This window comes from Danio rerio, chromosome 25, assembly GCF_052040795.2.
Source record: "Danio rerio strain M-AB ecotype USA chromosome 25, GRCz13ab, whole genome shotgun sequence".
Classification (NCBI taxonomy): domain Eukaryota; kingdom Metazoa; phylum Chordata; class Actinopteri; order Cypriniformes; family Danionidae; genus Danio; species Danio rerio.
In genome coordinates this window covers 8851382-8875564 of record NC_141045.1, presented here as the reverse complement: position 1 = coordinate 8875564, position 24183 = coordinate 8851382, and the positions used below count along the sequence as shown (strand labels likewise).

Below are 24183 nucleotides of genomic sequence, written 5' to 3'. Positions count from 1 at the left end.
ATCTTGGTTTCTGTCAGTTCCTGCATTCTCTCATTCATTCTATCAACATGACTGTTCATTTCAGCAATTTTAAAAGCGAATTAACTAAACTTTAAAAAATGTAATGCTTTTTAAAGTAACTCGAGTGTTATTACTTCATTTTGAAAAGAAGTGCAATGCTTTATTCGTTATTTTGAAATGTAATATTATTACGCGTTACTTGTAAGGCATTACCTCCAACACTGCTTATTACCTCAAAAAAATAAGGGGTATTCCTCATTGTTTGGTTAAAGTTATTTTGTTAGATTAGTTTAACTTTTGGCTTTGCTACTGACTAATCTAATGTGTATATACACAAATATCCTTCATATAGCATCTCATGGAAAGTATTAATACACTTGAGAGATCTCTAATTGCTGTACTCAGTTAGGCTGTGCACTATATATAACCCAGCCATACTGACAGACCCGTGAACTAACCTGCAGTGAAGAGTCTTGCTCAAAGCCTAAAGTGATTCTAACTCATATCTATAACGCTCCAGTTCATTTCTCTCTAACCGTGTTAAGCAATATTGATTACGTCCACTCAGAGCTGCGAAATGTGTTACTCTTGCAGCGGTTCAGACGGCCAGCACCAGCACTGAGAGACACACACACCCAGAGATGACACACACACTGGTTCAGGCATCAGTTTCAGAGGGATCACTGAACCGGACCAACTTGCCCGCCACATATCACGGTAACTGCTTTGCTTTTTTTTTCCCCCCTAATCCTGTCTCTTCCTCCCTTGCCTGACACAGGTAATGGAGTGAAATTGATTGAACTGACCTCTCTGAGATCTGTGTTGTGTCTTACTGAGGGCTTTATGCTGTTATTACTGTTTCTAGAGCTTTATTACCTGCCGTTAGCTGCTCTAATTTAATCTGCACTTTCATTTTCTCCGTTTAATTGGCCCCAGTGTGCGCACACACAAGCAGTTAATAGATAACCTGCCAAGATGATGCTCTTTTTTTTTTTTTTAGGTCATTACGGAAAATGCTTATTTCATAGTGTAGTTATTTTTATATTATGCTCACAATAATGGTTTTCTGTAAATTCACTTTTGAATCAAAGATTTTTTTGTTTAACATGTTAGATATGAAACATGCAGTACAAATAGCTTCTTTTTTTAGACAACAAACAAACAAAACCTGTTGCACATATTTATTTAGGTTCTATAAAAATATATTAATAGTATTAAAATAAAATACAAATAAATGATAATGTTAAGTAAAATGTATTTTACTTTTATTTATTTATTTATAGTTAAAGTCAGAATTATTAGCCCACTTTGAATTCTTTTTTTTTTTTTTTTTTTAATTGACAGGCGTCATGTCTCTAATATCATGTATACACAATAAGCTGCGATCACACTTGACTTTTCTCCCCATAGACTTCCATTCATACCCATGCGAATGCGTCAGACCGGAAACCTGGTGAACTCTGACCTGCGAAATCGCGTCACTTGACTGCGTGAGACCAATCGAGGATCAAAACATGACATCTCTGGACAGAAATCTAAAACACGGAGCAATCGCTCACTTTTTTTAATGTCTAATAATCTTGTTTAATTCCGCCTTTAATTTTCTCTGCGCTGTATGACAGAATTTCGCACACACAAATTCTAGCGTGACAGCAGCTTCAGGGTTGTCGCGATACCATTAATTCACGCTACGATACTATACCAGCTGAAGTATCGTGATACCAAGTAGTATAGTGTTTGAATATCAAGCCAATTCCATGCGTGTTCAATAAGAAAAGGTCTGGAGAGGGTTTTTTTCAATGTTAAAAATCATAACAATTTATTAGATACAAATGAATAATTCCATGACTGAGCTCTGGGTTACGTTAACCCAACGCAATACAAGAATTACATTCAGGAGGTTCGCAACTAACATGCATTTCCTGACTCCAGCATATATACACAACTGATATTAACAGGTGGAGTTTTGGTGTAACGTCATTTGTCAGTCATTGTTCAGTCCTCCATTGGCCGCACCTTCGACATACTTCCTCTTTTTCTACGAATTCTCTGCACAACAACAAAGCATACATCTTTCTGTGTTCAGTTTTAACACCTCTCTTCAGACAGCAAGTTTCTGCAGAGCTGAATTTAATTTTGGACCCGCATCTATCTACTTCTGCAAAAATGCTAATTAGTATGCACAGCACTCACACACAACATTAGAAGTTCAGTAATTATATGACCCCTACATGACCAATACAAATAATTGTTTGATTAAAAGAAAAAGAGACAAAAAATAATAAAAAATGATTCCTATTTTACAACAATAGCAATACTGTAATTCATAACTCAAATCTATAAATAAAGATTGCCTGAAACATTATATTTTATATGTTATTATAGGCTATTTTTAGGTTAATTCATAATTATTGAAAAAAGTATCTGCACATCACTTCACCTAAACTTTAAGCTATACCGATAAAATTAGTTACAAAAATTATTTTTCCAACAAAAGTAGTTATTGACGATACTACTGTGGCACCACCAGTATTTTAGAGCCATAGTATCAAAATACGACCATAGTACCGGTAAAGCATGCAACCCTAATACACTTATTCACAAATTTTTTGTTACAACTCTCTGATATTTTATCTTATTTATTATTATTATTTTTTTTTTTTTAAAGTTTATAGTGTTTTTGAAACGGCATGTTTGTTATAAAGACAGTAAAATCACTATGTAATGTATGTTAGGATGCAAAATATACCATTGATTGATTGATTGATTGATTGATTGATTGATTGATTGGTTTAACAAAACAATTTTACAAATTAATCAATAATGTTTGTCTTCTGTCTGGTTTGTTCAGTGGAATCAGCAGCTGAGCCCGGCACAGGAGAAGATGCACTTTCTCGAATCCGCCGCCTAATGGCAGAAGGAGGAATGACTGCAGTCGTCCAGCGGGAACGCAGCACTACGATGGCCTCTATGGGCGGCTTTGGAAACAACATAGTGGTCAGCCATCGAATTCACCGTGGCTCACAAACTTCAGTCAGAACAGCTCAGGGGGGAAACCCGACCCCTGAAACGCCTGCAGGCCTCGGTGTCTCGACACTCTTTCACACTGAGCCCTTGGTAGACTCTCTAGAAGCTCCTGGGCCATCAGGGTCCAGTGGTGCCCCACTTCCAACACCGTTTACAAACCGCTCCGAGTTCGCAGGAGTGTCTCCTATGGTGGAGTCGGACTTGTTTGGTGATCGTCAACCCGATGATGTGCAACACCGCCCATCTCGTGGTGGGTTGAACATGTCTAACCATAGCAACAACAATAACAATGACCATAGCAACAGCTACAGCGAAAGCCGGAGTCGAGATTACCCTGACGACCTGTATGGCAGATAGTCTCAAGTTTGGTTTTCTCAGAGGCGAAAATCTCAAGACTGGTCTGCATGGTGCTGGAGCGGTTACATTGACAGAATATAGCGTTTTGGGGCGGAGCTGCTGAAATTCCTGCCCAGACTCCTCCCACTCTGGCCTTATTTGGGAATGAATGAGTGCCAAGTTTCATGGCGTCGTCTCCTTGAATGGGGACACGTCAGCCTCACCCTTTCTGTCAAAACTGAACACTCGCTTTGAGGAAGCATCATTATTGCACTTGCGCGTTGCACTTAAGTTATAATTTTTCTTCTTTCAAGGTTGAGACATTTCATCATTCCATGCGAGAAAGGGCATCATACTTGAATCCTTCCCGTGCTGCGGTACGGAATTACACGGTTGTAGTTAAACACCCTTTCGAGCTCCAGGAAAAATCATCAGCCAATCGAAGTGCCAGTTGAGGCTGGGGGGCGTGTTCCTATCGGATCCAATGGGATCCACTGTCTTCAGGACCGTTTCGGTTTGAGGAACTGTAAAGCAGTACGGACTCTTCTAGGGTTGTCACGATACTGGAATTCGGCACCTATCGATACCGTAGTAAACGTCAATTTCCTGCAAACGTTTAAGCGCTACTGAGCATCTTCTTAAACGTTGCTGATTGGCCATTGTGTTCACGTTCTCAACAGAAATGATTGTGATTGGCCGTGAAGCTCATCAGTTCACCGAACTCATCACTGTTTACTTAGTGTAACCAAAGATACAGGGCAGAGTGTTTCAAAGTCACGTCAATCAGCTGGTTTGTCTGTACGTTGGCATTTTAGCGGTCCACTGATGAATCGTGGCTTCAGAACGCTCCAGTGTCCCTGTATCTGTGGTTCAGCTCAGTAAACAGCGGTGTGAACTGATGACCTTCACGGCCAATCACAGTCATTTCTGTTGTGCACATGAACACAATGGCAAATCAGCGCCGTTTAAGAACGCAAATGTTATTGTGAAATGGACGTTTTTAAAATTGCAGTGTCGATTGGTAGCGAATTCCAGTTTCGTCCAACCCTAGACTCTTCACAGCTTAACACTAACTCTCCACATCATCCTCAAACGGTTTTTGTGTTCAGATAATGCTTGATGTGATTGTTTTTATTTTGTGATGGATAATGTGACTTCCAGTGCTCGAGTCATCCGGTTGATCGGCGTCTAGAACAAAGTCTGCTTTTAAAGTTCTCAGACTGGAAAATCGTGCGAGTGTGTCCCACTTCCAATTTTACGACGGTTTTAATTTATGTCTTTTGAAAAAAAAAAAAACTCTTTTGAAAGCATGTCGTCTGTGACTGTCCATTGGTTAAAATAAGCAGGAACCCTCATGGTGGTTCGGATCTTTCGCATTTGCATGCGTGTCCAATTCCAGAGCTTTTATATGAGGCAGGCTGACACTGAATGCAGAAGGCGGGGCTTATGCAGTTTAGCATGTAGGCTGTTGAACACACATTTGATTTTTTTTGGTGTGCGAAGCAAATTTTATTGGCCTTTTATACATTTGTGAACATTAAAGCAAGTAGTTCCACTCGCCGGCTATCCTTTATGTCAGCGATGTTCGGCAAAGTGATTCTGATTCATAAATTCCAGGTAAACTATTACTTTCAATGTCAGCATAGATTAAAACACACACAGGCAAAACTAAATGAATACCCTTTGGTTTCTGATGATATATTGAGGTCTTATGGTGCAAAGTGATTGATCTGTGCAAGGAATTACACCATTTATTACATTATAATTACTATAATGTTCAGTTTCATGCAAAGGCCAATTATTATCTTTGCAAAACCCAATGCATCGACCCATGTTTCATTTTGTTTAGCTGTTAACTTGCATTTTATTGATCAACAAGTAGCGCTGTTTTACCTAAAAATTATCATTAATATTTAACTGATGAGAAAAGTTGCCTATATCTTGCCCTGAGAGGTTTTTTTGGGGTGAACTATTCCTTTAACTTGTGAGTGTGTGTTTTAGAGTTGTCACGATACTGGAATTTGGTACCAATCGATACTGAAATGTTAAAAACGTCAATTTCTTGCTAGCATTTGAGCACGTTCTTAAACAGCGCTGATTGGCTATTGTGTTCACATGCTCAACAGAAATGACTGTGATTGGCTGTGAACGTCATCAGTTCACCGAACTCACCTGCTGTTTATGGAGTGTAACAACAGATACAGGGACAACGGAGCGTTTCAAAGTCAAGTCGATCAGCTGGTTTGTCTATAAGCTGACATACGCTGATAAATTTTGGCTTTAAAATAGTCCAGTGTGCCTGTATCTGTGGTTATACTCAGTAAACAGCGGTGAGTTCGGTGAACTAATGACCTTCACGGCCAATCACAGTCATTTCTGTTGAGCATGTGAACTCAATGGCAAATCAGCGCTGTTTAAGAACGCGCTCAAATGCTAGCGGGATATAGACGTTTTTAATATTGCATTATTGATTGGTACCGAATTTCAGTATCATGATAACCCTAGTGTGTGTGTGTGTCTGTGTGTGTGTGTTTGTGAATTTAAAGCTTTGTTGCAATATGACTTCACAACGCATTTTTATGAATCCCGCTGATTTGATTTCCCAGAAATAGCATTACAGCGTCAGCGGCGGAGCTTATACTGCAACAATTTATGCTGCTGTTTATCAAATCAGCTCAAATCCCCTCCCCTGATTGGCCAATGACTTTTGTTGAGTTCCACTAATCGCCTTTTATTTGCATTCAAGACAGGATAGCAAGCGATTGCACTTAAGCGCCCTTTTTCGTTTGGAGAACAATGTTACAGAAAACAAACCAGACACGTTTCTATAATAGATCTGGATTATGATAATCACACTTGAATACCCATTTGGGAAAGGGACGCTTATATATGCGCACAACGATGAGAGTGACTGAGAACGGGGGCACTGTGTGTGTGTGAGTGTGTGTGTGTATGTGTGTGTGCGTGAACGTGCAGAGTTTTATTATAAATAAATGTAGCATTGTAAATGTAGAGATGATAAATCAAGAAAAAAAATCCATATTTGAGTGGCGGGGTTTGGTTTTTTTAATGACATACTTGCCTTCTGAGCTCTGTTGTGCTTGTTTAGATTCTAGCCTACGATTGGTTGAAGAGTTGTCGATGCATTTGCATACACCTTTCGTTGACGAGCATTTATAATCTCCCTCTGCTTTTTATTTGTGTAAAGATTTCGGTATTTTAGCTGCTCGGCTTGAATTAGTAGCTTTTTTCTAAAAAAACAAAACAAAAAAAGCTGTCCCCAGTAGGAAGGGTTTGTGTTTGGAACGTTTGTGGATGTAAGATTGTGTTGAATTGTGGTCTCGTAGCAAGCAATGGCAGCTGAGGAACCTCTCGGAAACCATGTGTTCAGTGCCTTGAGGAGATTTCTCCTTTTACTGAACCACAAAAAGCCGTTCTGATGCTCGACAAAACCAGAATTGCGCCTTTTGAATGTTGAGTGTTTTAGATATTGATAGAAATATCGGTAAAAACTACGGTCTGGATGTCATTTGGATTATTTATTTGACCCTTTGTGCGAGTGACAAATGCAATCCTGATTATTATTATTTTTTTTTTTAAAGCTTCTGTGGTAAGAGAGAAGGACCTTCTTGCTTTTAACTCTTTGTATCATCATCATCATCATCATCGTTTAAGGACATGTCTTTCACTCATTTCTGACTGTATGCACATCCTCTGAAGTTGCTTCATCCAGGGTTTGTTTTAGACTTTTAGGCCTCCTGACAATTCGCCTGAGAATTGCTGTCGGCGACCAAAAGTGTGCGATTTTTAAAAGCTGTACCCGTGTTCTTGTTGGCTGTGTGGTTGTGTAAATGCTCTCACTGCTGGATCGGTACCTTAGCTGAAGTCATGATGATGATGGTGGAAAAGACCAGAATTAAACCTCCTCCTGTCCAGACATGAGGGGAACGTGTTGTTTTTTGGCTTAGCGTCAATGTGTAGTTGGTTCTTTATTTAGTGGAAAATAAGGATTAGGTGTTGTGAAAGAATTTCGTGGGACACCAAAGATCCTGTGGTAATGATGATTATGAGAGTTTTAATAAAATGGGAATATGGAAATTAATGTACTTGTTATTGCGGTTTTATTTATTACTATTTTTTTTCAATATCAATTGAAAATGTAGCATTTGTAATGCTATTTAGCACAAAAAACTAATATAATTACAATAAAAACAATAATAATAATAAGATATTGTACTTAAAATTAGACACATTCAGGTTTTTTGTATTTATTATTTTAACTGTTAATTGTTTAATGTGTTGTTGTTGTATTGTACTTTGTTTCATATTACCAACCCAGGCTCATTCTGATTACGTACCCCTATATACATTTCTAGAGAGCGCCAAATACATCCCAGGTGGTATGTTTTTTTTTTTTTGTTCGGGCAGATGTTTCCGTAAATCCAACAGAGGCCGCTGTGTACACTTTTTCCAGATCTTAAATTTGTTTTGCGCCTGCTATTCTCACGCAAATCCACCAGAGGCCGCTGTCGACTGACTGATCAACCGACTTCTCTAAAAACCAACCAATTATGTTTTTTAAATGGATCCATTCACCAGCGGATCGATTTTTATTATTTCAACATGTTTTTAATTTTATTTATTTTGTATCATGAGTTTCACAACAATTTTACCACTTTAAAAATAAGTATTTTAAACTTATATTTATGGATGATCAATTTAAAAAAAAAGGTTTATAAATTTTAGATTTATTGATGTATTTTTGATGTAATTCTTTAGGATAACTGTAATTCGTTTAAATTAAAAAATATATATATTTTTAATTGTTTAATGTATTATTATTATAGTACTTTTAGTTTCATATTACTTAATGTATTTTAACATGTTTTAATTTAAAAAAAATTTTATCATGAGTTTCACATCAACCATTTTTTTACTAATTTAAAATCAGTATCTAGACATGATAATGGAGGAATCAATTAAAAAATTTTAGCAAATTGTATATTTATTGATGTATTTTGATGTAATGCTTTAGAATATAGACATTTTTAATTTAATAGAATTTTAGATTAGATCTTTTATTTATAATTATTTATATTTTATATTTATTTTTTATAATTATTCAATGTACTTTTTTTGTTGATGTTATTAATATTATTATTTGTAGTAGTATTCCAGCTGGAAGCTAGCTCTCTGCAACTCTCACATGGTCAGTACCTGGATGGGAGACCACATGGGAAAGCTAGGTTGCCAGAAGTGGTGTCAGTGAGACCAGCAGGGGTAGCTCAACCTGCACTCTGTGTGGGCCCTAACGCCCCAGTATAGTGAAGGGGACTTTATACTGCTCAGTATTTAACTGTAAGGAATTATTATTATTATTTGTATTATTATTATTATGCATCATAAGTTTTACTGCAATTAGGCAAATATCTTAATTGCAAATGTTTATTGATGTACTTTGGATTTTATTATATCTATAGATTTATTTTTTATATAGATTTTTTTCTAACTATTCAATGTGTTATTATTTTTGTTATTGTACTTTTAGTTTAATATTACTTTATAATATTTAAACATGTTTTTAGTTTTATTTTGTATCATGATTTCCACAATTACTCACATTTTTACCTATTTAAAAATGTATGCGTAGACTGATTGTGGTGAATGTAGTTCCTTATGTATTTCTGCTTGCAGTGTTATCATGAGACGCCCTAGCTGCTTTCTTGCATCCTCATTTCAAATTGACGTTTGCAAACAGGTAGTATGTGTTATATATACAGTATATATACACGGAAAATGCTCGTAAAATATTATAATACAATTAAAGAGACTCGAAACGGGCTGCATTACATATCAGGTAATTATATTATGTTACATAACTGCTGCCTTCCTCTTTAAATGACAGGAACTTCATTAGGTGCACATGCTTTAAAGAGCCAGAGCAAAAAAGAAGGAATTCAGTAGTAATCTGATCGTTCCACATCACTTTGAATTTACTTTGTCAGTGTGTTATTAATACACTGCTAGGATGTCTCCTGCCCGGCTGTGCAGTCAGAAGGTGAGGATGGGTGTTACTGTGTGAGGAATTAAAGATCCTCCCAGTGTTTCTTTCCTTCAGACTGAGCTGGAGATCATGGAGGCTGGATCTGTGGTTTTCTCAAGGGACTCTCAGTGGTTCGTTTTCAATGGTAAGTCTATTAATTTGTAATTGCTTGACTGAAAAATGAATCTCCTCTCGAGAATCTCGACAACTGATTACAGCTGTGTGTAGTGTTATTTAACATAGTAGTTCAGTTTTATAGGAATTGTTCACCCAGAAATGAAAATTATATCACAATTTAATCACCATCAAGCCATTTTCTGTTTATGATATGATGTTTATGAAGGTAGTTTTAAATTTGATCCTGGCTCTTCTATGCTTTATAATGGTGTTGGATAGGGGCTTTTATTTTGAACCCTCCAAAAACCTACATATTTTTTATAAAACTAACTCATACACCGCTAGGGGGTTAATGCATGTCTTTTGAAGCAGATTGATCGTGTTTTTGGAGTGGCACGGTGGCTCAGTGGTTAGCACTGTCCCCTCACAGCAAGAAAGTCACTGGTTTGAGTCCCGGCTGGGCCAGTTAGCATTTCTGTGTGCAGTTTGCATGACGGTTTCACTCCACAGTCCAATTAGTGAATTGGTCAAATATAAATTGGCCGTAGTGTACGAGTATGTGTAAATGCGAGAGTGTATGGCTGTTTCCCAGTACTGGGTTGCAGCTGGAAAGGCATTTGTTGCGTAAACGTATGCTGGAATCTGTAGCGACCCCTAATAAATATGGGACTAAGGAAAATTAATGAAATTGTAAACTTCAATTGTTGACTTCTGGTGGCGTCCAAATGCACGTTTTTTCAACTGACGTATACGGTGTATGACGCATGCTGTATGTTAGACACATGTATGCATCATGGTAGGAGTAATATGCTGTTTATTGTTATACAATAATGCCAAGCCAACTAGTTTTCTTGTTCGTTGACGTCTTCGGTGTTAAATTGTGTGGTAAGCGGTTTCCGCGTGACGAGTCTATTCCTGGAACTTCCGCTATGAATATGTCGTACATCATGAACGTCAAACGGTGAATAGACCATTTCTATGTGAGGTTGTCATTGGCCTATGATCATTTCCTGCTTGTTGCTAAACTATTTCCTAACTGTACCAATCATAACATCTTGTTAAAACAGCTGTCATAACATTATTTATCAATAGGTGGACCTTTTTGGATTCTCGAAAGCTATAAAATTAAAAATGTAAAACAGGAAATTCGTTAGAACCATTGTTATTGTTTACATCCCTCAAAATGGTCTATAATTCAGTCACTCATTAAATTAAAAATTTGTAATATTTCGATTACAAATACTTATCGATCCACTTCATAAGACATACACTAACACCCTGGCAGGATATGGGTTAGTTTACTAATTCATGCAATTTTGGAAACTTCAAAATATAAGCCTCTATCCAACACTATTATATAGCATGGAAGAGCCAGGATAACATTTTAAAACTCTCCAACTGTGTTCATCTGACAGAAAAATCTCTTAAATCTAAAATATTCAAGTAATTCATGGGGTAATTTTAATTTTGGCTGAACCACCATGGACCTTTTTCACATTTCCGGGTTTCTCAGTAGCGCAGGCATGTCCAGACTCGGTCCTGGAGGGCGGGTGTCCTGTAAAGTTTAGTTCCAACCCCAATCAGACACACCTGGGCTAGCTAATCAAGAGCTTACTAGCCATTCTAGAAATATCCTTGCAGGTGTGCTAAAGCAATGTAAAGCTAAAATCTGCAGGACGCCGGCCCTTCAGGACCGAGATTGGACACCCCTGCAGTAGCGAAAGTCGTCATAGTTGGGTAAACTTAGAACGCAGTGAATGGGAGAGAACAACAAATCATTGTTTTACAATCCTATTTGCTGTAATAATCAAAGAAAAGCTCCACCGTGGTGTTATCAAGACTTTCAAAGAATAATAATAAATTGGGAGACTGAAAACAACCCCAACCAGACGAGAGAACAACGTCAAATTTACTGTCCTCCCCATAGACCAGGGTCGTCAAAACTCAGGCCTGGAGGAGCAGTGTCCTTCAGTTTAGCTCCAACCCTAATCAAACACACCTGAAGCAGCTAATCGAGCTCTTACTAGATATCTCAACACACCTGCCAGGATGTTTCTAGTATAAGTTGGAGCTAAACTCAGCAAGAAACTGGTCCTCCAAGACCAAGTTCAGACATCCCTGCCATAGACGCTGCATTAGAAACATCTCACATGAGTGGTAATTCGTTTTTTGTAATTGGATGCAAAGATGATATAATACATACACAAATACATATAAATGTTCATACTTGATGCGACTTGATGAGCTGTGCTCGATTAAGGTTGGAGCAAAACTGTGCAGAGCTGCGGCTCTCCAGGAATTGAGTTTGAGACCAATGCTTCAAGTTGTTGTGTTCATGTCAAGAATATAACCTCTTAAGAATTTGATTTATAACATATATAACTTTTTTGAATCGCAGGTTCTTCCAACAGCAGCACACACACCCCTTTGCTTGAAGAATCGCTCTCTGTGTCAGGAAGTCCTCGTCGTGTGTTGGGGAGTGTTGGAATGGTCTTAATCATACTTCTCACTGGCTCAATAAGTCTACTTACGGTCCTGGGCAACGTCCTGGTTCTGCTTTCAATCAAAGTCAACCGCAATCTCCGAACCATCAACAACTATTTCCTTTTTAGTCTCGCTTGCTCGGATCTTATCGTCGGTGTGTTCTCTATGAATCTCTACATTGTTTACGTGGTGAAAGGATATTGGCCTTTGGGGCCGCAAATGTGCGACTTGTGGTTGGTTGTGGATTACGTGGTGAGTAACGCCTCTGTGATGAACCTCCTGTTGATCTGCTTTGATCGCTACTTCTGCGTGACCCGGCCTTTGAGTTACCCTACCAAACGCACCGCGAGATGGGCTGGGGCAATGATTACCGTGGCTTGGTTACAGTCTCTGCTTCTGTGGGCTCCGGCCATCCTGCTTTGGCAGGCTGGGAGGGACCGAAGTAAAGTTCCTGAGGGACAGTGTTACATCCTGCTACTTGCTAACCCAGCTGTAACCCTCGCTACGACCATCCCGGCGTTCTACATTCCCGTTATAATTATGACAGTACTGTACACGCGGATATCCCTGGCAAGCCAGAGGCAGGTTCACAAGTTGAAACCTGAATCCGCAAACCTTCTTTATCCATCCAAAACAAGCAGAGTTAAGTCTCTTGCAAACCCTGACCTAGTGAATGACATTAAGCCATGCTCCTGCAAACAAGAGTTGGATCTCGGTAGAACCAAACAACTCTTCAGCCTCCCTTCTGTTGAGTTCAGCAAAACAGAGTACTCCATGGATTCAAGTCCCGATGTTTCTGCTGAACACCGAGGACTGGATGCGGAAGCTTCAAGACTGAAGAACTCGACTGAAACGAACAGGAAAACACAAGCTGACTGTCTTCAAACCAATAGTGGCGTTCAGGTTCAAAGGCAAACATCCAATATGGTCTCCAAGAATGCCAAACGTAAGGCTTTGAGGGAGAGGAAGGTGACCAAGACTGTCCTCGCTGTTCTTCTGGCCTTCATCATCACTTGGATGCCCTACAGTGTCATGGTTCTGATTGGTACCTTCTGTCGTTGGTGTGTCCCTGAGGTTTTGTGGATGGTGGGATACTTTCTGTGCTATGTCAACAGCACGGTTAATCCTGTATGCTACGCGCTTTGTAATGCCACCTTCAAGAGAACATTCAAACGACTGTTAAGGTGCAAGTTCAAGAATCTGACGTTGAAATAACTCTTGATCAATGAGGAACCAGATTTTTTTCTGACTTTAAAGAAGACTTGCTAAGACTGTTCTTTTTATCATGTTGCCAATAATCTATGTGTGCCTGCATAATGTGTTGTACAGTTTTTAAAGTGGTAGTGCACCCAAAAAGTAAAATTTGTCATCATTTGCTTACCCTTCACTTTTCAAAACCTTTGATTTTCTTTCTTATGTTGAACACAAAAGAAGATATTTTGAAAAATCCTGGGCTTTTTTTTCTTACTTTGGAAGTTGATGTGGGTACCAGGCATTCTTGAAAATGTCTTTTTTGTGTTCAACAGAAGAAAGAAACTCCTGAAACTCCTAAATTAGGTCATTTTTGTGTGAACTATCCCTTTAATACAATTACATTTTTGTGAATACATTTGTATAATAACAATTGTATTTAAATATGTAAATCAGTAACTCTTTTGTTAGTGTGAATAATTTTTTTTTTAATATTCTGTATTTTCAATGTTTATACTGTATGCGTTGAATGCATTGTAAGTCATTTAAACGGTTAAGCGAATGTGATGGTTTACGAAGTCGAAGTCAAAATAAAGATGCTTGATATCTTGCTGCTTAACAATTGTTCTATCTCTTATGACTCGTACAGCAAAGTTTATTTTGTTTTACTTTGTAAGACTTAGCGCTGGTTTACACTTTTACGTCAAGTAATCGGCTCGACCCACGGTGTCTGCCTTGCGCGTAGTTGTGCATTTATACTTCTGCATGCTGTTTGTGTTGCTCTGCAATGACATTTCCGAAACGCTAGCTGGCAGTAAGTTTTCTTGTTCCTCTGTGTCGAGTTTCTTTGCAGGTGTTTAGTTTTTTTTCTTAACGCTATCTAAATTTGCAAGTAGCTAAAACTCACTCATTTAGAAGCATGAACCGGCAGACGTGCAACAACATTAATCATAAGGTAAACACAGAACAACAGTTTCCATATGGAGCTACTACACCGGACTCGACTTGTAAACACCCGCTTCAATGGGTTTGCGCGGCTCTCAGTCCCACCCACGCTGGTCACAGCTACCAAGCCGGCCAATCATAGAGCCAGCGCTACGCGTCGTTGCAACATGTAGTTGCATTTTTTTGAGATGTGCGCGTCAGCCATGGCAAGGCTGAGTCGGACTATACACACAAGTATAAGGGGCCGATTAAATTGTACACGCTTTTACGTCCCAAAAAACGCAAGGCGCACCGAAATGCCTTTTTTATTGATAAGGAAAAAATTGTGGTGCAACAACTGAATCAGCTTCGTATTGTGCGAGAGTTGCTATTAATATTGTTATAATTGTAATATTGTGATATTCAAGATTTGTAAAGTCATACAGCTGGATAACATAAAACAGCGACCCATAGTCTCTCCTCCATCTTTACAAATCTCTGTAGTCGTCGTAACAACACAAAAACTGCTGTCACCTCAACGGAAACCCCGCCTCTGCTTTCATTTGATTGAAGAATGAAAAAGACGCGACGGACGTAACTCAATTTTTCCGCTCAGTTGACCCACCGCACCTGCCTTGCACGTTGCCTTGCATTTATACTTCTGCGTACTGTTTGTGTTGCTCTGCAATAGCACTTCTAAAACGTTAGCAGGTAGTAAGCTTTTATGTTCCTCTGTGTCGAGTTTCTTCGCGGGTGTTTTGTTTTTTCTGAACGCTACCTAATTGTACAAGTAGCTAAAGCTTACTCATCTAGAGGCAGAAACGTGCAACTACTTTAATTTTAAGGTAAACACAAAACAAAATTTGCATTTGGAGCTACTTAACGGGACTCCCCACTTGTAAACACTTCCTCCAACATGCTCGCGAGGCTTTCGGTCCGGCCCACACTGGTCACCGCTACCAAGCTGACCAATCACAGAGCTTGTGCTACGCATCGTTGCGACATGGTACATTTTTTTGAGAGGTGTGCGTCAGCCACGGCGAGGCCTGTACGACCTTGCAAAAGCTGCGCCGGACCATACATGTGCGCTTAAAGTATAAATCAACCTTAAAGTCGCACCATTAAACATGTTTGATGCGTATTTTTACAAACGTGTAAAACTGTTTCCAGAAAGGCACCAGAAAGTATTATTGAAAATACACTTTCATTTATTCACAACCTGCAGAAGTAATCCGTTAGTGATGTCAATTTTGATTGTACATCCATCAAATCTAAAAACATAAACATTTATAAACATAGGTACTTATATAGGCCGTTACCACCAGGAGCAGTGTTTTAAACATTCACCTTACATGTTATGACATCCATTCAATCTCGTTGTCATTTACAGATCACTTTAGGGGGGGGGGGGGGGGGGGGGGGGGGGGCATAATTAGGATCTTGCCAGTTTTCCTCTTTAGTAAAGACAATTTGTTAGACGACAGATTTCGCTGCGGCCTGTTTGATACATGCAAAAGTCAATTACAATTAAAAACCTGCTACAAATTACAACAGCATAGACACGTACATTTACTAATTACAAAACGAAGAAGGTGGGAATAAAAACAATAGGTAGGGCTACAGTTTTGTTTTATTCCTCTCAGCATTCACCATTTGGAGGATTTGGGCGTGTCACGTAGGAATGTACCACTGAGAGGGCAGTAGGGGTGCTCGCCAAGTTAGTTTTCCTTCCCTTTTCCTTTCTTCTTCTCGCCTCCCTTGGGTTTGGGGGTCTTTGGGGTGCAAGGTTTGGACACTTTAATGGTGGTCTGGCATTCAGCGTTGAACAGCGCCTTCTTCAATGTCCCAGACCTGCTTCTGGTTCCTGTAGTAGTGTCACATTCGGCCCAACGACCAAACTTGTACTTGCAATCGGCTACAAATAAGAACAAACAAAGCTAAGTGGTCTGTCGGAATGTATTTATACATGATGAACTGCATAACTGCTTACCGCCAAAGTCCTTCTTCCAGTTGCATGGGACTTTGCACTTGGTTTTCTTGGTTTGTTCGTTGCAGGTTGCCTCTCGGATGCCATTTCCACAGTCTCCGCTATTGGGCACGCATTTCCCATACTGCCATTCACTGCACTCAGCATCTGCTTTGGGCTCTTTGCCCTTTTCTGTTGCAAAATGTGAGTATTATTATAAATAAACATGCATCAAAGGAGTATGTCTTGTAAATATTTTGAGATAAGAACCTTTTTTCTTCATACTGGCTTCAACAGTGATCATCGAGACCACCACCAGCACAAGAGCTATAGAGAACAAACTCCGCATTCTGTGAAGAAATGACATCAGGTTAAATTATGCAGATCATAAATATGTATGGATACATATTTAGAAATGTATGATTTCCCTTTAAGCACATGACAACCAAATGCAGGGTTACAGGACTGTATGTATGTGGACGCAAAGTGTGTTTCTATACAAAGTGACATGATAATGAATCTTCAGTTGTAAACGGGCACCATTTGAGTACATTGTGGTCCTGTTAACACTGTAGAAAACACAGTTACTCTTATCTCGCCTGTTCACTAAAGCAGGTGGTCCAGATGGTGAAAGACAACAGGCAGCCTAAACTACATCTGTTTATTTGCCCGAGTATTCACACTAGCCCCTTTCACACAAGGATGCTGGTAAATATCTGGAAAATTTCCGGATTGACTTTACCGGTAGATTCATAAAAGCGCTGTTCACACGGGCGAGGACGTTACGGAATTTTTCCAAAAAGGAGCGTTCACACATCCACTCCAAAATAGCGGTAAATTCTGACATCATTAACCTAGAAATGAGCTCTGAACGACTGTGCTTGTATTTGTAAACATTTAAATACATTGCAAATTCTGTGGATGGATCAGTATTGTGAACAACTTCGATGAACATATGAAGGAACACTTCCGCATGTATAGATGTACGTAATATGTGTGTGTGCTGGCGCTCACTGGCTGCTTCACAGGCACACGCATCAGAGCTTGAAGGTTAACACACAACGGCTTATCATAAGCATTTTATCGATATTTTTTTCCACAGTTGGCATTAAGAAGGAACATATAATCGTTATCTGACTAACATCTAGCAGCTAAAAGTGTCTGCTCAACTGATTGGCTGAAGTAGACGTCTCATGACTCTATCCGCCAATCTTCCTTCTGCGTTACCGCCAATAGGGTATATGCCGAAGCATGCTAATAGGACTTTTAATTTGCCAGTAACCTGGATTGTTTTCGGCGAACTGTATGCCATTGCAAAATCGGCGCGTTTAAGGTCTGTTTTTAAAAAAATCAGCAATCTCCACTGGCTGAGTGATATTCGATATAAAGTGGGAGTCAGATTGTACAAGAAGCCCTGCAGTAAATTACATTTTCCCCGCCATGTATTTATAATATGAGCATTTATTTTACCCCAGTATATTCAATGGAGCTTCTGCGCTAATCTGCCAATTCTGACGGCCGCGTGCGAGCAAACAGCTTTTTGTCTCGTTTTATGCTTAAGCAACTAAATGGATGCCAAAGTCTGTTTAACTGATTGTATTTGAATTACATTACAACCTCGATACTTTAAAAGGAACCATATTAAATGGAAAAAATTCACGATAACAGGTTACCGGAAGTGTATCAGCATGGGAAACGCATTAGCTCGGCATATACCCTATTTTCAATTACCGGCAATTTTCAAGAAAGGTCTGTATGTGTGAACAGGCCTTTTTTGAAAATACCGGTAAATTCGTTCCGGCCATTTTCTGGAAAGAGAAGTTGTAACATTACTGTTAATTTGCTGGCATGCTGCGCTGTGTGAACGCAGAAGAAAGATTGCTGGAAAGAGCGCGTGCACATCTAGAATGCGCTGACGTGAGACGTCTACTTTAGTCAATCAAATCAAACGCATTCACATCCGCACGGTTTCTGATAATAAAAGCCTTTGAATATTTTTCCAGACACATTTAGCTTCTGGATGTTAGTCAGATAACGATTATATGTTCCTTCTTAATGCCAACTGTGTAAATTAATTAATTAATTATCGATAAGATGTTTAGGATAAGCCGCTGTTTGTTTACCTTCAAGCTCTGCTTCCTTCAGTTGCTTGACGTGTCGCGTGTGCCGTGAAGCAGCCATTGAGAGCCAGCACACACACATCTCGACATGCAGAATTGTTCCTCCATATGTTCATCGAAGTTGTACACAATACTGATCCATCCGCAGAGTTTGTGATGTAGTCAAATGTTTACAAATACAAGCGCAGCCGCTTACAGCTCATTTCTGGTTAATGATGTCAGAATTTTCCCGCTATTTTGGAATGGATGTGTGAACGCTCCTTTCCGGAAAAATTCCCTAACGTCCTCGTCTGTGTGAACAGCGCTTTTATGAATCTACCGCTAAAGTCAATCCGGATATTTTCTGGATACTTACCAGTATCACTGTGTGAAAGTGGCTATTATCTGCTGTTAAGGCTGGTTTTGGCACGTTTTTCCACCCAAACAAACTGTTACAGTCTTCTAAAAGTCTGTTCACACTGAAGACGATGGCTGTAATGATGATTATGTGCTTTGTGTAAAACGTTGCACGCATTCCTGACTATGTAGTATCTGAATGTAGTACGTGAGCTGAGTAGCAAGTTCAAAATATAGTCTAGTTGATGAGAATACCCTGACTCCAAGCCTCTGAAGCATGCGTTAATGGACACTTTACTATCCCATTAGGCCACAGGAGAGGATTTATGAATGGAAGTGACAGAATTGACACCGTCATGGGATAATGACAATAGGCCAGATGCAAAAGGTACGAATTCTCGTCATACTACCCACATTTATATACCTACTTATTTCACGGTTGTTAGGAAAATTTTAATTTACTACTCTGATAGTAGTCATTTTTGGATGCACTGATAGTTCTTAAAATTAAAAAAAAAAAAGTTCAAACCACAAGTTTAACTAAACTGACACACAGAAATGATGTTGGTGGAGTGATGCTAATATAGCTACCATAAACCTATAGTTTCCGTTCTTGATCTCAATGCATCTTAAAGGGTACATGAACCAGAAGTTGAGACTTTTATTTCAGAATGTTGATGTACTTCTAGCTGAAATGAAAATTTTTTTTTGTTGCTCTACATTCCCTCATAGCAAACTAAATGTAAGATGAGTGTGGTTACGAGTATTGTGGCTGAAGCATCAAACTGACGTCAACAGATTAGCACCACCTTCTAAAGGTAGAAGCAAATTGATAGACTTGTGGCCCGTTTCCACTGAATGGTACGGTACGGTACAGTATGGTTCGGTGCGCTTTTATGGCCGTTTTCACTGTCAAAAAGTACCCAAAAGTGAACCATACCATACCACTTAGCCTGACAAAATGGTACCAAAAGGCGGAGCTAGACACGCAGCTGAACGCTATTGGTTTACAGACAAAGTCCCTCGCCCATACACAAGCAGGAGAATGAAATCAAAGAAACCGCCATTTTTATATACACAGCCGAGACAGTACATCGTAATGCAATATGCATAAAATAACGAGCTGTGTTTGACCCAGGCTCAAACAAACCTCGTCGTTGTCATGATGTACAGCCGCAAAGCCAAAAAGAACAAAATCTGCCTTGTCCTGTTGTTGTTTTACAAGGTTGTCTAAAAGTGGAGCAGTTTCACTATCTCCAGGGAGCTCACAATTGCACGTGTACACAACTATATTTGAAATAAAGAACTTCTTGAGCTGATGATAATATCGTGTGAGTGATTATTGAAGTGCTTCTGACATCAGTTCCTTTTAGAAACAAATGCGAGAGTGAAGGAACAAATTACTCTTTCACCAACCTAAACCATAAACAGATAGCCATGTTTATCATCGCCTTTTGGACCGTTATGGAATTGGAATGACAGAATTACTTTCTAACAGAGGTTGCATGTGCTGGTGAAGACTGGGCTTCGGGCCTGCTTTAGAAAAAAACTGGTACAGAAGTGCCAGTGATGCCTTCGTATAGAGATTTCCAATCCCTGTGCAATGGAGAGCATAAAGAGGAAAAAATGCAAATGGCGAACTTAATTCTGTGAAAAACGCTTGAGGAAGGGCAAACTTCTGGTGAACTTTTCAAATAGTGACATGTTTAAATGATGAGCCAACTGCTTATGCACAATGCACAACTTGTAAGTGAATTGAGTAAACTCACTGTGGACCACATAAAGCTTGGATATCAGGTCATTTAAAAACTAAAACTTACATTGAAAAACTGAAACGTTTCTCTAAATTATTTTGATAAAAAAAAATTAAAAAACATAACTTTTCTATTAAATACAGATCTGGTCTATTTTAATGGCTGTAACAGTATGAGCTGTTTGGCAGTAAAGTTAGGTTTTCGGGTCAAAATTTTTGAAAAGCTGTTGGACAAGGGCAGGGCTACAGCCTGAGCGTCTCAGGCAAGGGCCGGGATGGGCTTAGACCCTGTGCAGGGCTCTAGACTTTGATTAAAGATCACCGAAACAAACTTTTATTTCTTCAGTGGATTAGCTTGCACTGATTAGTTGTTCACCTAAAGCAGGGGTCACCAATCTTGGTCCTGGAGGTCTGGTGCCCTGCAAAGTTTAGCTCCAACTTGCCTCAACACACCTGCCTGGATGTTTCAAGTATACCAAGTAAGACCTTGATTAGCTTGTTCAGGTGTGTTTGATTAGGGTTGGAGCTAACATCTCCAGGACACCGGCCCTCCAGGAACAAGTTTGATGACCACTGACCTAAAGAATAACAACATGCACTAGCGAAATAAACATTTCAGCTGGCAGTTTTCATCATTTATCAGTAGGGTTGGGTTGATAGACGATGCCATCGTCCATTGCCGATAGACTTGACGATGATGAGCCGGAATCGCGGCCCTCCACCCCAATCGCAGCATCAACCCACTCGCGAAAAATACACACGTAGGCCCCGTTTACACTAATACATCTTAATTTTAAAATGCCATTTTAGAACAAAAATGATCCACATCCACATTGGCGTTTCACCTAGCATTCTGAACAGCTCTCTGTCCACACTATACCGCTGAAAACGAACATCACATAACCACACACACAAACAGTCACGCGCTGCAGCATATGAGCATGTCTGAGCTCCAGCAGTCAGCAGGTGGTTTGAGCACAAAACCCCAGAGAGCAGTACACTTCGGACAGTTTATCAAGGATGTACCGCTGGATCGTGTCTTACTATAGTTGTTAAACGTGATATTTAATTAATCTTGTCTCTATCTAACGACTCTTCGGTCTCTTGGATCTATCAGGTAACGTGTCACAGCGTCAGTACACTCAGTCTTTCGCTTCCACGCTTGTACTTAGTAATTTTCGGGAAGACCTCAGATACTGTTGGCTGGTTCCTGTTAGTTGTGCACCTTTTTTACCAACAAAGTTTGTCGACGCCATTATAACGTCACAGATCACTCTGCCTATTAATGCCAAAGTCCCGCGGAAAAAGTGATTGACAGGTGGTCATTTGTGAGTAACTTTATTTATTTATGATTTGGTTATGGGTAAAGACCATGGGGGTCAGGTAGTTGAGACGGTATGCTACAAATAATTAATTCGTTATGAATAAATGAATTATTCATAACTAATTCAGCGCTGTCTAGGACAACGATGCCATCGTCCATCGCGATTTCACATTAGACATCGTACAATGCCAAATTGGTCGACATCGCATAACCATACTCATCAGTTCTGTTAAAAAAAAGCGATTCCTATGCATTGTATTCACACTAATTGTGTTGTTATATCGTCATCCTAACAAAATAGATATTAAATTCCACATTAACTGGAAGCTGCAGTTCATGTTTATTTATTTATTTTAATATTGTGACGCAGTTCCTATAGGAACGAAATAATTAAATGAGAAAGCAGTGGCCGTTTCTTGTTTTTTTTCCGCTGCGAGCTGATTGGATGATGTAACGTAGACATTTTATTCAGAAAGATTGGGAAAAGGGTTTGGGGGGTGTTTTTACAAACTAACAGACACCTCCTGCTCAGCATTTCTGTTTATTTTCAAAACCGACAGCTGAAGAGGCGTGGTTGGATATGTTAGCCACGCCCAATACCTCAGTCAGATGTAATCTGAGTTGAACAAAAAAAAAATGTGCATTTAGATTTCAATTAAAGATTACAAGGGCAGACACGTTTTCTTAATGACATGCACAGATCACCATGGCTAGCAATGCGAGTTTACAAAATTGGTTAGATTTGATTTAATTTGTACTTTAATGTTTTTGTTGTGGCATCTGAATGAAAGACACAGTGTACACAATGTCCTACGCCATCCATCCAAGCAGCTCGCTGTGTGTGACTCCATAAAAGAGCCTCTCTCTATATATTTTCCTCTTTTCTCGGAAGCAAAAAAAACAGCACTTCTCCTTTTCATTCTTCTCCTCCTGCCTCCATTAAAGCGGGCTCCTTTCACGGCGCGGCCCCGCGGCACGGCTCCATTCTTCAGTCACTCATAAATGTGAAGGGCTCCTCGGGGTCGGACTTTTGTGCGAGCAGAAACAGCGGTCGGCAGGGGTCCCACCCGCCTCCCCTCCCTTGCTCAGCCTCCGCGGGGAGACGGGCCAAGCACTCAAAGACCTTCAGCAGGGCCTTAGAGGAGCCTGATTCACTGGCTCCGAACAAAGCAGGATCTCGCCCGTTTTGCTTCCCTCTCTGAAAGAGCCCGAACACAGATCCCATGCTGTGCCCTGAAGAGGAGGGGGGTGGGCCTCCGCTCGACTCCTTTGAATGTTATCCCTATTTGCATTGGAGGACAAACCCGGCTCTGTTGATGGAAGAGGGGATGTGGGATGCTGCCTTTGATAAACGCAGAACTGGACATTTTGAAAACTTCCTCAAGGAGCGCAAAGTTCACCGTCGACGCCCCACCCGCATCTGGAGCGCAGAAGCTGTAGCCCTGATGTGTGTGTTGTGTGTATGTGTGCGCGGTGGGTTTTGATTTGGGAGAAGTGGGTCAGCAGTTTGCTGGCAGCTGCTGGTCCTCTTTGGCACTCCATAGCCTATCATTTTCCCTGACATCATTCATTTGCACACGAAAACACACAAACTCCACACTGAAGGCTATATCAGACGCGTGCGATAATAAAGCAGCGATGACGAAACGAGATCGCATCTCTGTGCAATGTCAAATAATCATCCAAATAGCTATAAAAATGCTGTAAAAAAATCAGTGTAAAATTGACGTTTGTTATTATCCATACGCCTTTTTTAAAGTCACAATCATAAATACGCTCTAATATATTGTAAATATGCTCAAATATATTGTAAATACGCTCAAATATATTGTAAATACGGTTAAATATATTATAAATACGCTCAAATATATTGTAAATACGGTTAAATATATTATAAATACGCTCAAATATATTGTAAATACGTTCAAATATATTATATACGGTCAAATATATTATAAATATGCTCAAATATATTGTAAATACGTTCAAATATATTATATACGGTCAAATATATTATACATACGCTCAAATATATCGTAAATACGGTCAAATATATTATAAATACGCTCAAATATATTGTAAATACGTTCAAATATATTATATACGGTCAAAGATATTATAAATACGCTCAAAAATATTGTAGCCTAAATACGGTCAAATATATTGTAAAAACGCTTAACTATATTATAAATACGCTCAAATATATTATAAATAGGTTTATAAATACGCTCAAATATATTATATACGCCTTTAATAGCCGATAAAATGACAACGTGAGCATATTTGTAAAAATCCGCTTGCATTATTTATCAGACATGTATATGTAGACTTGGCTATCATTGATCAAACGTGCTGCGTCGTGAACGCATCTTTAATATCAGTCGTTGTGTTGTGTTATGATGATGATGATGGTGATGATAATGATGCTAATGGTGATGATGAGGATGTACTTGCCTTATTGCTGTGAATATGATGCTGGGCTGTGAGCGTGTGTCTGCGTTCAGCTCTCTCTATGATCTCCGCTGCTCTTTGTGTTTCACCGAACTAGTTTGAGCTGGTCGC

The 24183-nt window shown here is 39.4% G+C and overlaps 3 protein-coding genes across 6 annotated transcripts in view; 2 read left to right on the top strand and 1 right to left on the bottom strand.

Annotated features, from left to right (window-relative positions):
* Positions 1-7465, top strand: part of ambra1b (autophagy and beclin 1 regulator 1b) — a 29003-nt gene extending 21538 nt beyond the window's left edge. Inside the window, exons 18-21 of one of the 4 annotated variants that reach the window (XR_015525784.1) lie at positions 595-717; positions 2852-3807; positions 4285-5507; positions 5699-7465. Coding sequence is in view for 1 of the 4 variants with exons in the window: in NM_001302220.1 (NP_001289149.1) it covers positions 595-717; positions 2852-3384 (656 nt within the window). In the remaining 3 variants the exon portion in view is untranslated. 4 annotated transcript variants of the gene reach the window in all.
* Positions 7466-9479: 2014 nt separating this feature from the next.
* On the top strand, positions 9480-13684 carry chrm4b (cholinergic receptor, muscarinic 4b). The gene is made up of 2 exons (XM_087311790.1): positions 9480-9551; positions 11922-13684. Exons 1-2 carry the CDS (start codon positions 9497-9499, stop codon positions 13220-13222), a joined length of 1356 nt encoding a protein of 451 aa, XP_087167916.1. The 5' UTR covers positions 9480-9496; the 3' UTR covers positions 13223-13684.
* A 1625-nt stretch (positions 13685-15309) lies between these two features.
* Positions 15310-24122, bottom strand: mdkb (midkine b). The gene is given in 4 exon segments (NM_131716.1): positions 15310-16037; positions 16113-16280; positions 16359-16438; positions 24076-24122. Coding segments are annotated over 3 exon segments (444 nt in total). The 5' UTR covers position 16438; positions 24076-24122; the 3' UTR covers positions 15310-15840.
* Between the last annotated feature and the right edge of the window lie 61 nt (positions 24123-24183).

Bases quoted from the DNA above. Each gene is read 5' to 3' on its own strand.
- chrm4b (XM_087311790.1), top strand. From the start codon at position 9,497: ATGGAGGCTGGATCTGTGGTTTTCTCAAGGGACTCTCAGTGGTTCGTT. The intron at 9,552-11,921 runs GTAAGTCTATTA...TTTGAATCGCAG, and splicing joins TCAGTGGTTCGTTTTCAATG to GTTCTTCCAACAGCAGCACA.